Source organism: Cupressus sempervirens, chromosome 9 (assembly GCF_028749045.1).
Source record: "Cupressus sempervirens isolate cs-2001-9-10 chromosome 9, ASM2874904v1, whole genome shotgun sequence".
NCBI classification, from domain to species: domain Eukaryota; kingdom Viridiplantae; phylum Streptophyta; class Pinopsida; order Cupressales; family Cupressaceae; genus Cupressus; species Cupressus sempervirens.
Genome location: NC_143126.1, coordinates 325,279,291 through 325,297,242, shown reverse-complemented (window position 1 = coordinate 325,297,242; position 17,952 = coordinate 325,279,291). Strand labels below are relative to the sequence as shown.

The 17,952-nt window shown below is 34.5% G+C and overlaps 1 protein-coding gene across 7 annotated transcripts in view; it reads left to right on the top strand.

Annotated features, from left to right (window-relative positions):
- Positions 1-14,993, top strand: part of LOC149538676 (uncharacterized) — a 198,091-nt gene extending 183,098 nt beyond the window's left edge. For all 7 annotated transcript variants that reach the window (XM_089800012.1, XM_089800009.1, XM_089800007.1 and 4 more), the window contains one exon: positions 14,717-14,993. In XM_089800012.1, coding sequence (XP_089656138.1) covers positions 14,717-14,875 — 159 coding nt within the window. In that variant the 3' untranslated portion in view covers positions 14,876-14,993. The remainder of the gene's footprint in view (positions 1-14,716) is intronic.
- The last annotated feature ends 2,959 nt before the right edge of the window (positions 14,994-17,952 follow it).

The window sequence follows — 17,952 nt, the reverse complement described above, 5'->3', positions numbered from 1 at the left end:
GTATGAATTCAGTTTATCTAGTTCATCATCATACAAGATTCATGACCTAGCTAGTCCTAATCTTTCTGGTCTTGATGTACATAAAAGCAGCAGAGTTCCTAATTATATTCACATTTACATTTGACACGCTTGTCATTAGTAATCAACATTATTAAGCAAACGCTTCTGGGTTGTTTAATGAATCAGGTTGCTGTTACAGCTTTTTCATTGAGTTAACTTGAAGTTAGGCTTGCTAGCCAGGAAACATTCTCTTGGTCGAAATCAACATTGGTGTGTATCGGATTATGCAGACATTTCTAGTACCTAATCTCATATGAACATACTATATCTGAACTTCATAAATACATGCCATATTCTCATTTTAAACCTGTCACATAACCCTACACACCGGAGTTGAGTCACTGTAATTTTTGTTACCTGGCTTAGAAATATATACAAGGTTTTACTCTTCTTATAGAATGGATTTGGTTCTTGGTACTGAATTCAATATTGTTTGTCTTGGTATTGAATTCAATATTGTTTGAGAATAACAAATTCCGATATATTCTTTTTAGCTTCTTTTTTGGCAAATAGAAGTTACATTGCATAGAAGTAAGTTGCAGTATGATCTCAATTTGACTCAGATAGAGTCCAAAAAATGCTTGAAATAAGTAGATTTAACAGAATTACCTGAGCTTGTCCCTCCATGTACTTGAAGTTTTCATAAAAAGTTCTTATATTTTTTGCACATAGATAAAGGAATAATTTCTGGTAATATTTTACAAACTTAGAAAACTTTTTTGTTTAATCCCGATGTATTTGGTGAGAAACAATCTCTCAAAGGATACTCTCACAGTAATACCATGTTATTAACTCTTCGAAAGATAAAAAGCTATACATCTATAAATTTCTTTACGTTCTAAGAACCATTATCTACCGACACAATTCCATGCTAGAACTAGCTTGATATAAAGTGAAGTGAGTAAAACTAATTGGAAGAGCACATGCTTGTAAAGTACACAGAGGCTGGGATTAAAATGTTAAAGAACACTACTCACAGCTCTATGGAATATGCAGGGTCTGAAATTATAATTCATATCCTCTTTCCAAAGCAGAATCCAATCCTTTTATGTGTGCATATCTCTTTCTTTTTAACGAATTGACCTTATGAAAACCAGTGTAACACGGAGATGTGCCCCCCCCCCCCTTTGCCCCACGTCTCGGAGACTTGGACGGACTGGGGACTTGGGAACTCCGTCCCCCGTCCTCAGCGGCACCACCAGATTTCACCACCTTTGCCGAGGATGGGGGACATCCCGATGTTGACTATTTGTTTGACTATTCATGTTCAATGTTCATGTCCCAATTCCATCAAATGTTTCTAATTCACATTTCGTTTAGTTTTTGTTGCATTTCCTTTCATTTCGAAGGCAGTTTGCCCCTTGATACAAATCTTCTATTGTTCAGCAATAATGACCAATTTGCCAATTTAATAACAAACTCAAGCATGGTTTTCCATTGGTTCCAAATGCCACCTATTACCTTACATGGCTAATTACATTTGAAGTTGAAAGCTCAAGGAGTTGAAATTCACATGTGGCTTAATATAAATAACCTGCATAAGTTGCACACAATAGCATTGCTTTAGCCTTGGATTCACTGTCCACATGGCTTATAAAAAGATCACTTAAATGAACTTCAATGAATACTAAATGGAACAAAATTTTGATTATATATATATAGTTGTGTGTTGTATTACCATGGTCCACACCTATATATGTATTTATACCACTGTGTATATACGTACTACGTATTGTACACTCATATATATGAAGAGTAATAATATATTTTTAAAATCATTAAACGATATAACTGAAAGATTATCACTTTAAATTCTAAAAAGGAAATAGGTGAAATATTGGTCTGGTTCCAAGACATAAGATCCTAACAAAAGAATACTATCAACTCCACTAGTTGACAAAGTTGGACCATTAGGAACCTAGCTCAAACTGTACTTTCTAGGTTTGAATATCAACCTCGACCTAATCAATACTTATTAGTTTAGAGACTCACTCAAAGCTCATGATCATGTTTGCATCCAATACTTGATGATACTTTCCTTCCCTCTTTAGGGGACAATCATCTCTTGCAACCATTCAGTCAAGAAATATAGTTAGTCCCAATGACCAACATACATCACTATGCGTTTACATCGAATTGAATTAAGAAACAATGAATGATTCATGATACATCTGGCAGTTAACATACTTGATCCTCGATTCCTTACTTCTTTCCTAAACATCAACCTTCAGGATAATGAGAATTTACTTGTTATAGGGCACTTGGACACTAATCTACAAGAAGGCTCTCTCAAGGTATGGAGAATGCATGTTCATAGCCATCTCGGGACTTTTCCATGAAGGCATTGGAAACCCATATCTTTACCCATCATGGGATTCACCTATCTTGTGAGGATTTACTCTGCCTCTCCCTACACAACGCCAACCTATCCTCTTAACGGGCTATATCAAGTGATTAAGAAATGGTTAGAGCATACTTATATCTCTTGTTTATGGAATATATACATATATATACACACAAGTAGCAATGTGTATTATTCTACTAAATAACAAATGAGAGACCAATAATAGTTAGCCAAATCATTATGTATGATATCAATACATAAGTCTGTTGTTTTCCTTATAGCAGTTTGATCTGTGCTCATATGCAGATATCTATCTCTTATTTTGATTGATTGAATGTCTTATTCTCTCTTCCTGAATATTTATCATTATTTTGAAGAAGAGACAAGTTTCTAATTTCATTCTATATTGACAATTCTTCCTCCTTTTTATCTTTTGTGAGGAAAGGTCACACCTCTTCATCAGGTTTGCCCTGTTCAATGGTCACACCCTTTCATAGTTACCGCCCTTCAAAAGGGTCACAACCTTCCATCTTTGTTGCCACTTTGAAAGTTACTTCCTTCTTCCATTAATCCTTACTCAATTCCTATGCACCCTTTATGCAGATCAGAACTGTCTTATATCTTAGAATAGAATTTGCTATGATTACCTCTCTTATGATTATCCCTTCTTCCATGCCTTCAACGAATGACTTTCTGTCCTACTTATATCTTCATGATGGGAGAGTCACAACCTTTCAAGAGAGTCACAACCCTTCATCAATTCTTCCATTGCAATCTTCTAATTACTCTTTAATAACTATGCTCTCTCCTTTCTTCTTCTCTCCTTGTTCCCTTCCCAATAATATTATCTCTACCTTTTTATATCCCATGTTTGAGGAAGTCACATCTATTAATTTCATGAACTTAATTAACTTTTAATTTAGTTCTTTTTTTTTTAAATTAGCGTAATTTGTTTGGACATTAGCGTGCTGCGCATTCAACCTATGGCATCTTATCATTAAAATGTCAGTACAAAGTGTTTCGCCACTGGTCACCCATCCAAGTTAGTGGAAATAACTTGGGATCTTGTAGACTAGCTTGGAACCCTCTTTTCCCCACCTTTTCTCTCTTTTAAATCTATCTTCTTGCTCCATTCAAACTCCCTAGATTTTGACTAAATTTTCTTTTGTTCTCTTGGAAAATCTCTCTCACACTTGTGAATGTTCTCTTGCTGACAATATCTTGCACTCTCTTGCTTTCTCACTCACTACAACAATATCTTACCATTATATCCATAGCGCTTTTGGCTTTTTCAATCATGTTTGGTAATATTTTTCTATCTCGTATCTTTGAGCATCCTGGGATTTATCACATCCTTATCGATAAATTGTCTTATGTAATAGGGGTTTTTATGCATTAAGTGGGGTGGGTTTGTATTACGTTTTCATTTATCTATTTATCTGGCTACTGTGGAGGTGGAAATGGCAAAACATAAACTTGACTAAGGCAGGCCTCCAAACAGCCCCAAACATTTTTCCTCTCTTGTGAGTGGTGTGTTTGCAGATTTATTGGAGGTGTTCAAACACACAGATTTTCTTGTATTATCTATGTTTATTTCTTTTATTTTTTATTTTCTACCATATTTCCGATCTTAGGTTTTTCAGGTTTAATGAAGAACAAAGTTGGGGTTTTGCCATTTTTTGTTTAGGTCTGTACCAGACTACAATGTGCCACAGTAGTCTGTGCACTATGCTAGTGTCCTCAACCGAGATACTCAGTTTTGGACCAAAGACTCTTTGTCCTCTAGTCTTTCCATTTCTGTAACTAGAACCTTCATTGTCTTTATCTATAATTAAATATCATCAGTTTGTTAGCTAGTTGGAGATATCTAAATGTATGTTGTGAAATTGACTCTCAACGGAACATAGTCTCCATTTTTCCGCTACACTTTTAATATTATTAATTATTATTAAATCCTATTTCAGAAAGGGGACATTACAACCCCTAACACAACTCATTAGCTACACAATCAATACTCATCTCGCATGTTCTAGCAAATCATTGATTTCCACAAATTATATGAGATAAATCATCTAGCATAAGGTCTCTAGTTTACAATAGTGACTTATTTTTCTAAATGCCCAACAATAATGCATTAGCATATCAGTTCCTTGCAAAAATATTACGACAGTATATGGGAATGATATCAATTAACAAATACAAGTTTCCTTACACCATGTAAGTAGGTGGAAAGCCCAAAAGCTGCCAAACTCCAAATTAGCTTGATAAAAGATCCTCCCATCTACTTAATTGCTATGTTTCATGACGTTTTTAGAGACTGCAAGGGATGCCTTTTTGGGATGTTCCCTACAGTGCCAAAAATGGGAATGACAATTTACAAATTTTTAAATATATAAATATATGTGAGATATTTAATATATATCAATATATTATATGTACTTTTATGTTTTATATAACTTTAAATAACAACATTTATGGTGAAATCAGAAAATCTCTTGTTTGAGACACAAAATAGGCCTGCAACTCCAACACTTCGGTGGGTGCATGAAACATTGGTTTAACTTATGTCGGCTTAGAACCATTAGTTAATGTCTATTAGCAAACAGATTTGTTCCTTTTATAAATGATTACAAACTGACTCAAGAATGCCCGAATAACTGTAAACGAAACAAGATCTCTGATAGAGATAAGAATTTTTATGACAGACTAGAATTATGTTGTCTCAGAATTGTTTCAACTTATCAGACTAATGTCTGCAGTAATAAGTCTGATTGTATATGCCTTGCAAATCTCTCTAACAAAACAGTAGTATGAAGAATGGACAACTTCTGATCGATTGATGTCTTCGACTGCAGGTAGAAGAGATCGCTGCAAGACTGAGTTCTTCATCAGTGATCTCCTTCTTAAATACAAGATAAATCATGTCCCTGTAGAGATGTGACTCTACGTGGCCAATGGCCACGTAGAGTCATGTCCCTATGTGGACATGACCTTTGGCAATTAAACCTGATTACCATATGGTGAACCATTATTCATAATCACCATATTAAGATCGATTCATCTTATGATAAGAGCCCGATTAGTTAAGGAATATATATGTGTGTGTGTGTGTACATACATACATACATACATACATACATATAAACACACACACACACAGAACTCTTATCAAGAATATAAGACATATAAAACAAATGCATATGTAGAATAATGAGTACATATACTTAATATACTGTGTACTTCACTTCTACTGAAGCTACACTTCAACAATAACAAGGTGCAACTTGTGACTAACAATTGAGTCATTGACAATGGCTATGTGTAAGTGTTCTCTGAGTTTTAATACGAAGGCTCAACTCCCTTATAAAAATATTCAACTTTGTTACCGGTTTGAGTTCGATTCAAAATACAAAATCGAAGAACCGGTTCACCGGTACAGCAAAATTTTGGAAAGGGTTTTGTGTTCGTTCATACAAAAACATGTAAATAAAAGAATATATATATATATATATATATTTATGAAGCGTAGAAGCATAGAGTATCATAAATCATATGATTTAATCTTAGTTAATCATTTAAACAACAAAACCATAGGCATAAACTTTAAACATGTAAGTTGATTCATGATCTTGATTGATGATGAAATATATAAGGGTATGTTAGCATTTAAAGATTATAACTCCTACTTTCAGAGCATTAAGAAGATCATCTTTAGCAATTCTAAGGATATTATCAAAGTCTGATTTAATAACAAAATTTGCAGAAACTTCACATGGTATTAGAGATCTGGTAGTCGAACCTAGGGTCTACAAATTAATTAGTCAAATTTGATATATATCTAACATCATTCTCCTACCTTCAATGGCATACACAATTAGACCCAAGGACAAGTTTGATGAGAAAGAACACTTTGATGCCTGGAAATTTAGAATCATGATGATTCTTGAAGAAAATGATGTAAAACAATTTGTTGATTTAGCATCCAAACAACCTAATGTTGAACTTTATAAAATTATCTGGAGTAAAGGAAATAGAAAAGCCATTTAGATCATATTAGATGGAATGAAAAATGATATTGTACCTATGCTAACAAAACATCAGACAACATTTGATATGATGAATGCATTACTAAATGCATATGAGGTCAACAATGCAACTAGAGTTCTCACATTAAAAAGACAACAAAATCACATACAAATAAAGAAAGGAGAATCGATGAATTCTTTCTTCCTAAGGGTTGCCAGTCTAAGAGATGAACTTGCAAGTATAAGAACCATCATTAGGACACGAAACTAACACTAATGGCTATAGATAGATTACCTGATTCATGGGAAACACTCGCACAAGGAGGAAGTGCCAGAGACAAACTTCTTGACTTCAATAGACTTAAAGGAGATTGCCTTTAGGAAGAATCTAGAAAACTTAAGAAAGGAGGAAAAATAAAAATAGAAGATGAAGAACTTCATGTTCTTAATACAAATTCCTATAAAGGTAAAAAGAAGCATTTCAAGAAGAAAAGGGGAAATCAAAAGAATGACAAACCTAAGAAAGATCTTTCGAAAATAAAATGTTTCAGATGGGAAAAATTTGGACACTGTAGATCAAATAGCCCTGAGAATTCTAAAACACAAGTGAACTGTACAAACATCACCAAGGAAGAAGATAACTATGATCTTGAGAATCGTGTACTGTATTAGGCACTATCAAATGAAGTCTCAAATAAAGCATGGGTGATTGATAGTGGATCTTCTCAACATATTGCAAAATATAAAAAAGAACTAGACTCTATGTCAGAAAAAGTTAATGGTGAAGTCACCATCAGTGATAATTCAGCACATTTCGTCAAAGGAATTGGAAATTGCACCTTGAAACTAAAGCCAGGTAGTTCTCTACTTAAAGGAGTACTCTATGTACTAGAAATAAAAAAGAATCTAATCTCGGTTACGTCACTTGAAGATGGACATAATGTTGCATCCATGGACGGTAAAGTCATAACATGGGCTAAACACTCCTCAATTAAGAAAGCAAAATTGATTGGTTAGAGTAAAGGGTATTTGTATGAATTAAACTCAGAACCCAGTTGACCTATTCAAGCCTTAATTCATGAAGTTTTGGATATAAATGAAATATGGCACAGAAGGTTAGGACATCTAAATTTCAAAACTATATCAACTATGGAGAAGGTGGTTACTGGTTTGCCTAAATTGAATAAAGATCACTCAAGCATACGCAAAGGATGCACTCTGGGTAAGAACACCAAAAGTCCATTTCACGACAGCACTAGAAAAACTAACAATGTCTTGGAATTAATCCACTAAGATTTATGTGGACCTATGTCTGTTCCTTCTCTTGGAGGATTCTGGTACTATATTCTATTCATAGATGACTTCTCTAGGAAAACTTGAATTTACTTTTTAAAATGCAAAGAATTAGAAGAAATCCTAAAGAGATTTAAAGAATTTAAAACCTTAACTGAAAACTTATCAGGACATAAAAGTAAAACTCTTGAAACTGATAATGGAGGGGAATGCACCTGAGATTTGTTTAAAAGGTTTTGTAAAGAAACATGAATTAAGAGGGAGTATACCATTCCTTATAACCCACAACAAAACGGGGTAGCAGAAAGGAAGAACATAACAATTATAGAAGTTGCTAGAGCTATGATATTTGATCAAAATCTAGAATATTATTTTTGGGCAAAGGCTTCTTGCACTACTGTCTATATTCAAAACAGAAGCCCTCACTCCTACCTTAGAGATAAAACTCCTGAAGAAGTCTTTATTAAAGTTAAACCCAATATAAGTCATCTTAGGATTTCTTGGTGCCCTGTATATATCCATGTTCCAAAAGAAAAGAGAACTAAGTTAGAACCCTCTAGGAGGAAAAGTATTTTTGTAGGGTATAGTGAAACATCTAAAGCATATAGGATTTTCATACCTTGATAGAAAAATATTGAACTTGGTAGGGACATAATTTTTGAAGAAGACTTAGCATTCAAAAATGCCCCGAGTCTTGAAGAACCCTCTACTTTATCTAGTTCTAAAAGAAATACTGAAATTGAGTCTTAGAGGGAGAACATTGAAGAAATTGAAGATGAAATTCAAAATCTTAATCTTGAAGAAACTCAAAATTCAAAGAAAAGACCACTTTGGGCCATTAAGACAGTAGAGGAAGTACAAGACTTTGCTGCACCATCTGGAACAATCAGAGAAAGCAAAAGACCCAAAAGATTTTCTAGTTACACAACAAACATGAATGATTTGTCTAAATCAGAACCAACCAATGTTCTAGAGGCTATTAAACATATAGCTTAGAAAGACACTATGACAGAAGAGTATCAATCTATTATGAAAAATGATGTTTGGGAAATTGTTCCAAGACCTGAAAGAAAATCTGTTGTTTCTTCCAAGTGGATTTTTAAAATAAAGCATGCTGCAGACGGTAGCATTGAAAAATATAAAGCCAGATTTGTAGTCAAGGGATTCTCTCGGAAAGAGGGGATTGATTATGAAGAAACTTTTGCTCCTGTTGCCAGATACACCTCTGTAAGAGCAGTCCTAGCCATTGCAGCATCGAAGGGATGGAAAGTACATCAGATGGATCTAAAAACAACATTCCTGAATGGCAAAATTATAGAAGTATATTTGGAGCAACTTGAAGGATTCGAAACTCATGATCCTAACATTTTTGTTTGCAAACTCAAGAAAGCTCTCTATGGGCTTAAACCTATGTTACCCCAAGTTTCTGGGACGAGGGGACGGGGAAACGGGTTTCCGAGATGGTTTTTTTTTTTGCCAAAACAGGGGACGGTAGGGGACGGCTATATATATATATATATTTGAATTTTCAAATATATTCATCAATTCTATATTCATCATAGCAACATAGTTTAAAATTATCAATTTCATTCATCAAATAATGATTCATCAATGATCATAGAGCATAGCAATCAACATCTAATCGAATCATCGTAGAAAATTCTAAATAGCATCATTTTCAATCATCATTTAAGTACTTAAGATACCATTAGCACATAATGAAATGAGTCAAATAAGAGAATGAAAAACATCAACTCTCAATAAAATGGAAACATTGAATAGATAAAGACTCAAACTTTAAAGTTTTAAACTTTTGAAGTATCAACTATAGTGTATCAATGATCATATAATATTATAATGTCAAGACAGAACACTCCAAGTCTGAAATATCAAAGTCAAAATGAAAACAAAAGATACTAAGGCAGCTGCCCCTAATCATCCATATCAAAGTCACTATCACTATCATCCTGAGCTTCAAAATGAAAATAAAGATGGTATTATAGTTGTCCCTAATCATTCATTTTATGATATATTTTATAAAAAAATTGACTTCTACATGTCCGGGCCTGCAGATGATTGGAAAATCATTTTTTTAATGGTTTTTTTGAGTTTAATAAATTTTAATAGGAAACCTTTTATGCAGTCCCCGGGACGTTAAGAAATGGAAAAACAGTCCCCGAAATGGTCAACGCAGTTTGGAAACTCGTTGACCGTTTCCGAAGTTTCGAGGACGCGTTTCCTGTTTTCTTCTCCAAGTGGGGACGTCTAGGAAATGTCCCTTGCCGTCCCCTGTCCCCGAAACCGTCCCCGTTTCCGAAACTTCAGGTTTAGGGGTGGAAATGCGTGACTGGGTAACATAGGCTTAAATAGGCTCCAAGGGCTTGGTATGAAAGAATTGATAAGTATCTCATTGGCTTAGGATTCTCTAAAAATGAAGCCGATCCAAATCTATATTATAAGAGGGATAAAAATGATATGGTAATTCTAATACTGTATGTCGATGATTTACTAATAACAAGTAATGATTATCTCATAGATCAAAGCAAGAAAGATCTAATTAGAGAATTCGAGATGAAAGACTTGAGACTCCTTCATTACTTCTAGGACTGGAAGTATGACAGAATTCTGGCAGCATTATACTTAATCAAGGGAAGTATACATTAGATATTTTGAAGAGATTTGGAATATGGAATCGCAAGTCTGTCTTCTTGATGCAGGCAAGGGATGAATAACTAGGGCCAAAGGCACACCCAACTATCTAAACCACCTGCAAGAGTTAACACAACGGAAGCAAACATGAGGAACAACACCAAGGAGAGAGAGAACAAGGATATATTTATTGATTCGTCAAATATTCAGCATACATGCCCAACTGTAAGGCCTTTTGGGTTACGGCCAACAAATGTACAATTTTCAGATCTCCAAATCAGCTTTTTAAATCCACATCTCTTTTTTTGAACTCTCCCCAAAAATCTGCCCTAACCCTAAACCTAAACACCCTACTTATACTTGCCAAAATGGCTTACGGATAATTCTAGAACATAGAGAAACCACAAGTCGGCCCTCATCAAATATAATTAACTATACCAAAATTAAATGTGAGCAAAGTCGGCCCAATTGGAACTAGGCAAAATGAACTAATGTGAAGGATTACAAAGAAACCCAGGATGCTCCTGCATCACTTCTCCAATGGAGACTAATCTACATAAAGTTAAAGAAGCAACAGCTGGATCACCTTCCATAGATTTTACTCTCTACAGACAAATGATTGGGTCCTTGATGTACTTGGTAAATACAAGACCTGATATTTGCTATGTTGTTAATGCCTTAAGTCAGTTTATGTGTGAGCCAAAGGAGATTCACCTAGTTGCAGTCAAACACATTATGAGATACAAGGCACTCTTAATCTTGGGCTCAAATATGAGAAAGTTGATTTAGATTTACATGGATTCACTGACTCAGATTGAATGGAAGTGTTAAAGACAAAAAAAGTACTTCAGGATGCTGTTTCAGTTTAGGATGAGCAATGATATCTTGGATATGTAGAAAATAGTCTTTAGTAGCACAAAGTTCCATAGAAGCCGAATAGATTGCAGTAGCAATGGCCTATCAGGTAGCAGTTTGGCTTAGAAAGTTACTCGTGGAATTATTTGGGCAAGCCATGAATCTTATGATTATTCATTGTGATAATCATAGTTCCATCAAGCTTTCGGTGAATCCAGTTTTTCATGACAGGTCCAAGCATATCGAAATTCCTTACCATTATGTAAGAGATATGGTAGACAAGAATACTATAAAATTAGAATACATTTGCATTGCAGTTCAAACAACAGATATTCTCACCAACTCTCTCTCTAGAGTGAAGATAGATCACTTTAGGAAAAGACTTGGTATAGTTGAATTGTAATTCATTTGTATTCTTTAAATTATTAATAAAATAATTTTATTGTAAGGCTATTGATTGTTATGGGCTCCACCATCTGTATTCATTATTTAAGAGGTGACGATCTCTGAAATAATGAATACTTATAAAAGATATTACTAGAAATGACGATTTCTCAAATAATGTATTGAATAGTATAACTGTTAGATCTAGGTGAGTTCAAGATCATTTGTGATATAAACATTTCCATGTCTATGAATCACAACTTGGATAAAGGAAGAAATTATTTTTTAGACTTTATCCCATGTTCTGGTAGATCTTAACTCAAGATCAAGTTGTGATATAGGATTGCCGGTTCCTATGAATCACAACCTAGATAAATGAAGAACTCAATCGTTCTGTGGATTTTATCCTATGTATTGCATTGCATGCAATATTGACATCACTAGTATAGGTGATAAGTTATATCACAAGATGGTTATATGACTCAGTATCATATGTTACATGATACCATTTTCTTAGAAGATTCAAATAGATATAGAGTATCAATCTATGCTTATTCATCATAATTGATGATGCTAGATATGCTATTTCTTAGTATGATTATCAAGTTAAGAGGGAGTGTTAAACATTAACCAGGATATTCATACTGGTCTGAGAAGTGCAGAGTGGACCTTAATCTTCTCCTATTATATCATACGAAAGCAATATATATACACTAGACTTGGCAATAGGATAGGCGGCAATCCTTGGCACTAAATATATCTTGTACGAACTATAACTAATTGTTATGTTAGTTAAACATTTTATTATCTCCTTAAGGCTCCGATTTCTACAAGTGGTGTATGGGCTGACTTAGAGAGGGTCATGTCCCTTTAAGGGACATGCCCTTTGGTCTTGATGTAAGGGGTAGGTGTTATTGTAGTTTGAGGACACACAATAAACATAAGTCTGCTCCTTCAAGCAATACTACGTATACAAATTTATTGCAGGGATAAAACAAATTCAGAACATCATTTAAAGGTGATAACTCCTCATACTTTCAGAACATTAAGATCATCTTCAGCAATTCTAAGGATATTATCAAAGTCTGATTTAATAACAAAATTTGCAGAAACTTTACAGTTACCATTCCCATTTAATTTATATGTGCCATGTCTACCCTTAAGAATGTGCCAACTATTGCCATGCTCAGGTCAACATTATGTCAAACAGTTTGTACATGCATGCCTACACTCTTTTCATAGCAATATTAATTTCTTTGAAGTGTTGTCCATTGTTGTCAATGTTGGAGTGCATTTTCATTCTACAAGACAACCTTCTCCACTAGAATGCTCTGGGTTGTCGTAGCATAGACACCTTGGCCAACAACAAGATCAGCAATGTGCCAAATAATTTCATTTGAATCATCCCACTATTTTGCTGTTTAATCTACTGGATTTGTTCTATATTCCTTATGGGCTGATTTAACTACTTTCAAAATAGCATGAATCTACCCAGGATCATGACTTAGCTCGTGGTTTGGGTTTGTCATTTCCCATAGCAAGATGAATGGATGGAAGTCAAACTTGGAGACCCACCAAGTTTATTAGTAACTTCAAATAATCCACCATCTAAGATCTGTTATCAATTTTCACTTCCTTAATCACTTTGAATCTTAATTTTGAAATTCTGAACTTGATTAGAGCTTTGAACTCTGAACTATTGAATTCTGATTCTAGACCTGTACTTTGAACCTGTGAGCTCGAATTGCTGAACTTGAACGTTGAACTTGAACTGGAATGGTGGTCCTTGAAATGATGACCTGTATTGAACTCTGAATCACTAAATTTTAGTAATGAACCTGGATCTGCATACTTTATCCTCTGAGTGTGAACTTTGAACCTGCACTTTCAAACCAATGAACCTGAAGTTCAAACTTGAACCTTGAACTTGAAATATGAACTTTGAGGTTCAAAATTCAATTTCAATATCCCCTTGTTGCATTATCCTTTTACAAAGCATCATTTTACAAAACCATTAACCAAAAATCACTGCACGGTATGGGAAATTTGGAAATAATTTCCATGGGCTCAGTTATAGAATTTTAAAATTCAGGTGCTAAAAGCATGCTGACAATGTCAAAGCCGACTTGGATTCGTAACTTTCCTATCTTAAGAAAACCATTGACCTGTGTTGGTTTTTAAATGTTCCATGGCATCTTGGGGACGGGGATGTGGGAACATCGGACAAGTCCCCATCTAACATAGCTTAATGGCCTACAATATACCCTTTAAATTTAATTGATATGAGTCGAATATTTAATGCCAATAAAGGAAAGTAGATGTGAATTATGGAGATTTAATCATGCCAATATATGTTTATTCCCACACCCTTCTCAGAATCTTTTCAAATAGGTTGGAAAAGTACATTTTGCAAGGTGCAAGGAGTTCAGTCAACTAATATTTGGTTTATGTGGATGATTTAATTACAATATATAGTAAAAATGTGTGATAGGATTGGATAATATATTCACAAGAAGGTGATGGACTATTAAACCCAGCACAACTACTTGTCCCTCTCCCCCATATATATTTATACTTAGAGAAAAGGCCACAGAAAATGCATGAATGCAGAGAGTCAATGGTATCAACTTGTTGAAGTTATGCTTCACGGCTGCCAACAGATCACTGAACACTTTGCTGTTTTGCTCACGTCATTGTGTTCCCCATATGCCAGAAAAGAAAAGAAGACTATACTTTATCATAGTTCATGATAGGAACAAATGACTACAAGACTTTCGATGCTTCACGATTTATGCTTCGCGATAAAGGCAGTGGGTTCCCCAACATGTGCCGGCTTGAAAATTAACTGCTTATCTGTAGGTTTACTGATTAGTTACACATTTTCTGTCATGGCTCTATTTTCTGACTTGCTAAAATAACCATTATTTTAGATTTTATACAACAGTACTCCCCATGAATGTAGTGGTTTTTTAAGGTTTTTTCCTGTTTCGCTTTGCCACTTGTGTTTTTGGAATCATTTTATATTAATACAATTATCCTTTTATTAAACATATGAAGATTGTGTTTGGCACAAGCTAAGATTAGATATATAATATTTTGAATGCAGGCAGAAAATCGTAGAAAGCATGCATCAGTTCCCATACCAGTACCTATTTTGGTGCGTGTAAGAGAACTATCAGCAATGCAGCCACCAGAAGCTGCATCAGTTCCGGGAAGTTCTGTTAGCCGCAGTGGGAGGACTGTAAATAAAAAGCTGCATATCTGAATTCATATGTACCATTGTAAACATAGAAAATAAATGCTCTGGCTGTAATGGTTTATGATTTTCATTGAGTTAAAATTAGTCCTGAAAATAAATACCATTTCTTTTCTTGTGTTTATTATGTTGCTGGTTATAGTTGATAATTGCGTCTTAATTTCCTTGGATCAGACACTATGATTAGAGTAACGGAAACTCGGAGGAAAAGAAGCTAGATATATATCGGGATTGTGTATTAGTAGGCACTCAATTATCAATTATGCCAACTTTTTCCTCAAATGTTTACATGTTGCTCAAGATTGTTCTCTGATTCCATCTTGATGTGAGGGGCTATAAACTGTACCGATTCAGCTATGTTCGTTGCTGGATGCAAGTGAAGTGTTTTACTCATAATTGCATAAATAATCCCAGCCGGCACAAACAGTGGTTGAAAATCTCCCTTGCGAGTTTCTGTCATTCGTTATCTGGATGATAAGTAACCTAAGACACAACAGCCACTAATACTCGTTCTTCAATTACTTGATTTTTGATTCTGTTTCTTACGAGCTCAAACTCAATCACACTCTCGTTCAGTTAACCCGGTTCCATCTTGGCTGCGGAATCCAGCTGGGATACACACCAATTGCCAGAGGTATGTAAGCCTAGTGACCAAAGGATCACGCCTAATGGCAGGAGGAATCAACCTGGCCTGCAAATTGTAAAATTTCAAATGTTTTACCTCTGCTTATCCTGTAAGAGGCTTTCCCCTACTCTCTAAAAGCCGCTGGTAATAAATATGAGTGAATTTGGGCAAGTCAGTTTTAGTACTGCTCTTCCAGTTGGCGGTTTATGTAATTATCTAATGATTTGAGGGAGCCCCGTATAACTCTTATGTGAAAATGATGCAAGAGTGCAGTCATTGCACAGAAGTATACACAACGATGAAAAAGTGAATGATTTTATTCTGAAATCGTGGTTATAAGTGTGGATATTTCAATCCACGGGCTTCTCGCTTTATAAGAGAGCAAGGGCAATGAAAATCCAGGCAGCTGAATAATGCTCTTTGTTCCTGCAGTCTCCTGATAAGTAAATGCAAATTAGAGTGTTAAACGAGGCCAGTGATAATTTCTTTAATGCTGAACTTGTTATCAGGAGTACGTTGCTAAGTTCTCTATATAGGAAAGCTAACGATCACCATCACCATCATCATCACCATCCCCATCACGTGATGCTCATACACAATGCTTGTTCATGTATTTATGTGGGATCTTTTAAATTCCTATTTACAGAAGCCAACGTCTGGCTGATCCATTACCATCCCGTGATGCTTACGCTTATGTAGGGTCATTTAAATTTTGGAGAATTCCCTGTCTATAAAGAAATCCCGATAAATCCGAGGACGTGAGTTTCAACTGTTAAAGAGAATTAGAGAAACATGCTCGGTGTGATAAGGAAGCGAAGTTAGGAGTTCATGAAAATAATTGTGGACGTCCTTAAAATTTCATTCATTCATTTATTCATATGAAATTGGCAAGGACAGGTTAAACCATTAGCTACAGATTATCAGATTACCTTGCATTTTCATCTAGATCACCCTTCGCCATATTCAGCCTATCTCAAATCAGCATTTGCATTGTGGACTCATGTAAATTTTTCTTAGATCACCCTTCGCCATATTCAGCCTATCTCAAATCAGCATTTGCATTGTGGACTCATGTAAATTTTTCTTAGCTTCCCTATGATCCATCCTATGGTGGCATATGCAAGATATGATATGAAGGATTTTAATAATGTCCACGAGGCTGAAGAGATACTAGATTTAAGGCTTGAAAGCGAAGCTTCCAATTTTAGCCTTTTTAAAACTTTAGAAGAGTGATTTATAATCACTTTTTAAATTTAAGTTTTTAAAAAAGTTCTTTTAATAGTTTCAAACAAGTTATTTTTACAATCATGTATTCAAATTCAAATAAGTTATCTATGATAATCAGGACACATGTAGGTGCAACAAGTTTAATGGTAAACAAATGAGAACAATCGACCAATATGATAGGAACCTCGTTAAATGGGTTCCTGGCAAATGTTTTGAGTGAAGTATCTTATCATTTTAGATGTCATATGAATGCTAATAGTAGGTATAGTCTAAGATACAACAAAAACTCAACATATTCTTAAATGCAACTTTCATTGATAAGTAATTCTTCATAGATTGGAATTCAATGTTTCAAAAACAGTCCCAAATTTAATTAGGGTAAGACTTTAAAGAATTTTTCATTCAAAGTTCTTAAATATTTGATATTTCAAGGAGACTCCCTTTCTCAGTAGTTTAACTATTCAAAAAAATGTCATTTAAATAATTACTTGTAATACGCAAGATCAATATAATTAGAAGTAATTTAGAGAATATATGAATGGGTAACACAAGACACATTCAACACATTGCATTGAAGGTATCATTACGAGTGTAATAGATTGAAAATTATCTAATGAGGTGTAACCCGTAACTATATACGTATAGTCAACTAGAATGATGCCATCATGTTTAGTTCTATTAGACACAATGTAGGCCCATGTAAATTGAGTTCTCTAAACACCTAAAAAGTGTTTTGCATTTAATGCTAAATATAGTAAAAGACATCCTTTTCATCTAAATGAAACCTACCTTGGCTTATCCCAAGGTCCACCTCAAATTGACCTAAATGATAATATACACAGTATAATTTCAAATGAATATAGATACATTAAACTATTAAATCAAATAAATACATATACAAATTTTTTTTCATAGATGGTACAAGGAAAATGATACAATACAAATAACCTTTCCTTAGAACAACCAAAATAAACAAGGAAAATTATACAATTTTTTTATTTTGATAAAATTGGGGTTTGAAAGGGCTTTGACCCTTTTATAGTAAAAGTCATCACACAAGTGAAATGGGTACCATGAGATATGAGACTAGCTAAAACACCCATCTAAATGAAACAACGATAGATAGAATTGTAGCCAAGCTACCAAGGTTAATAACAAAAACAAAACAAAACAAAGATCCTCTAGATCTAGCCTGGTTAATCTAAAAACTAGTTCTATTTAATCTCACACCATT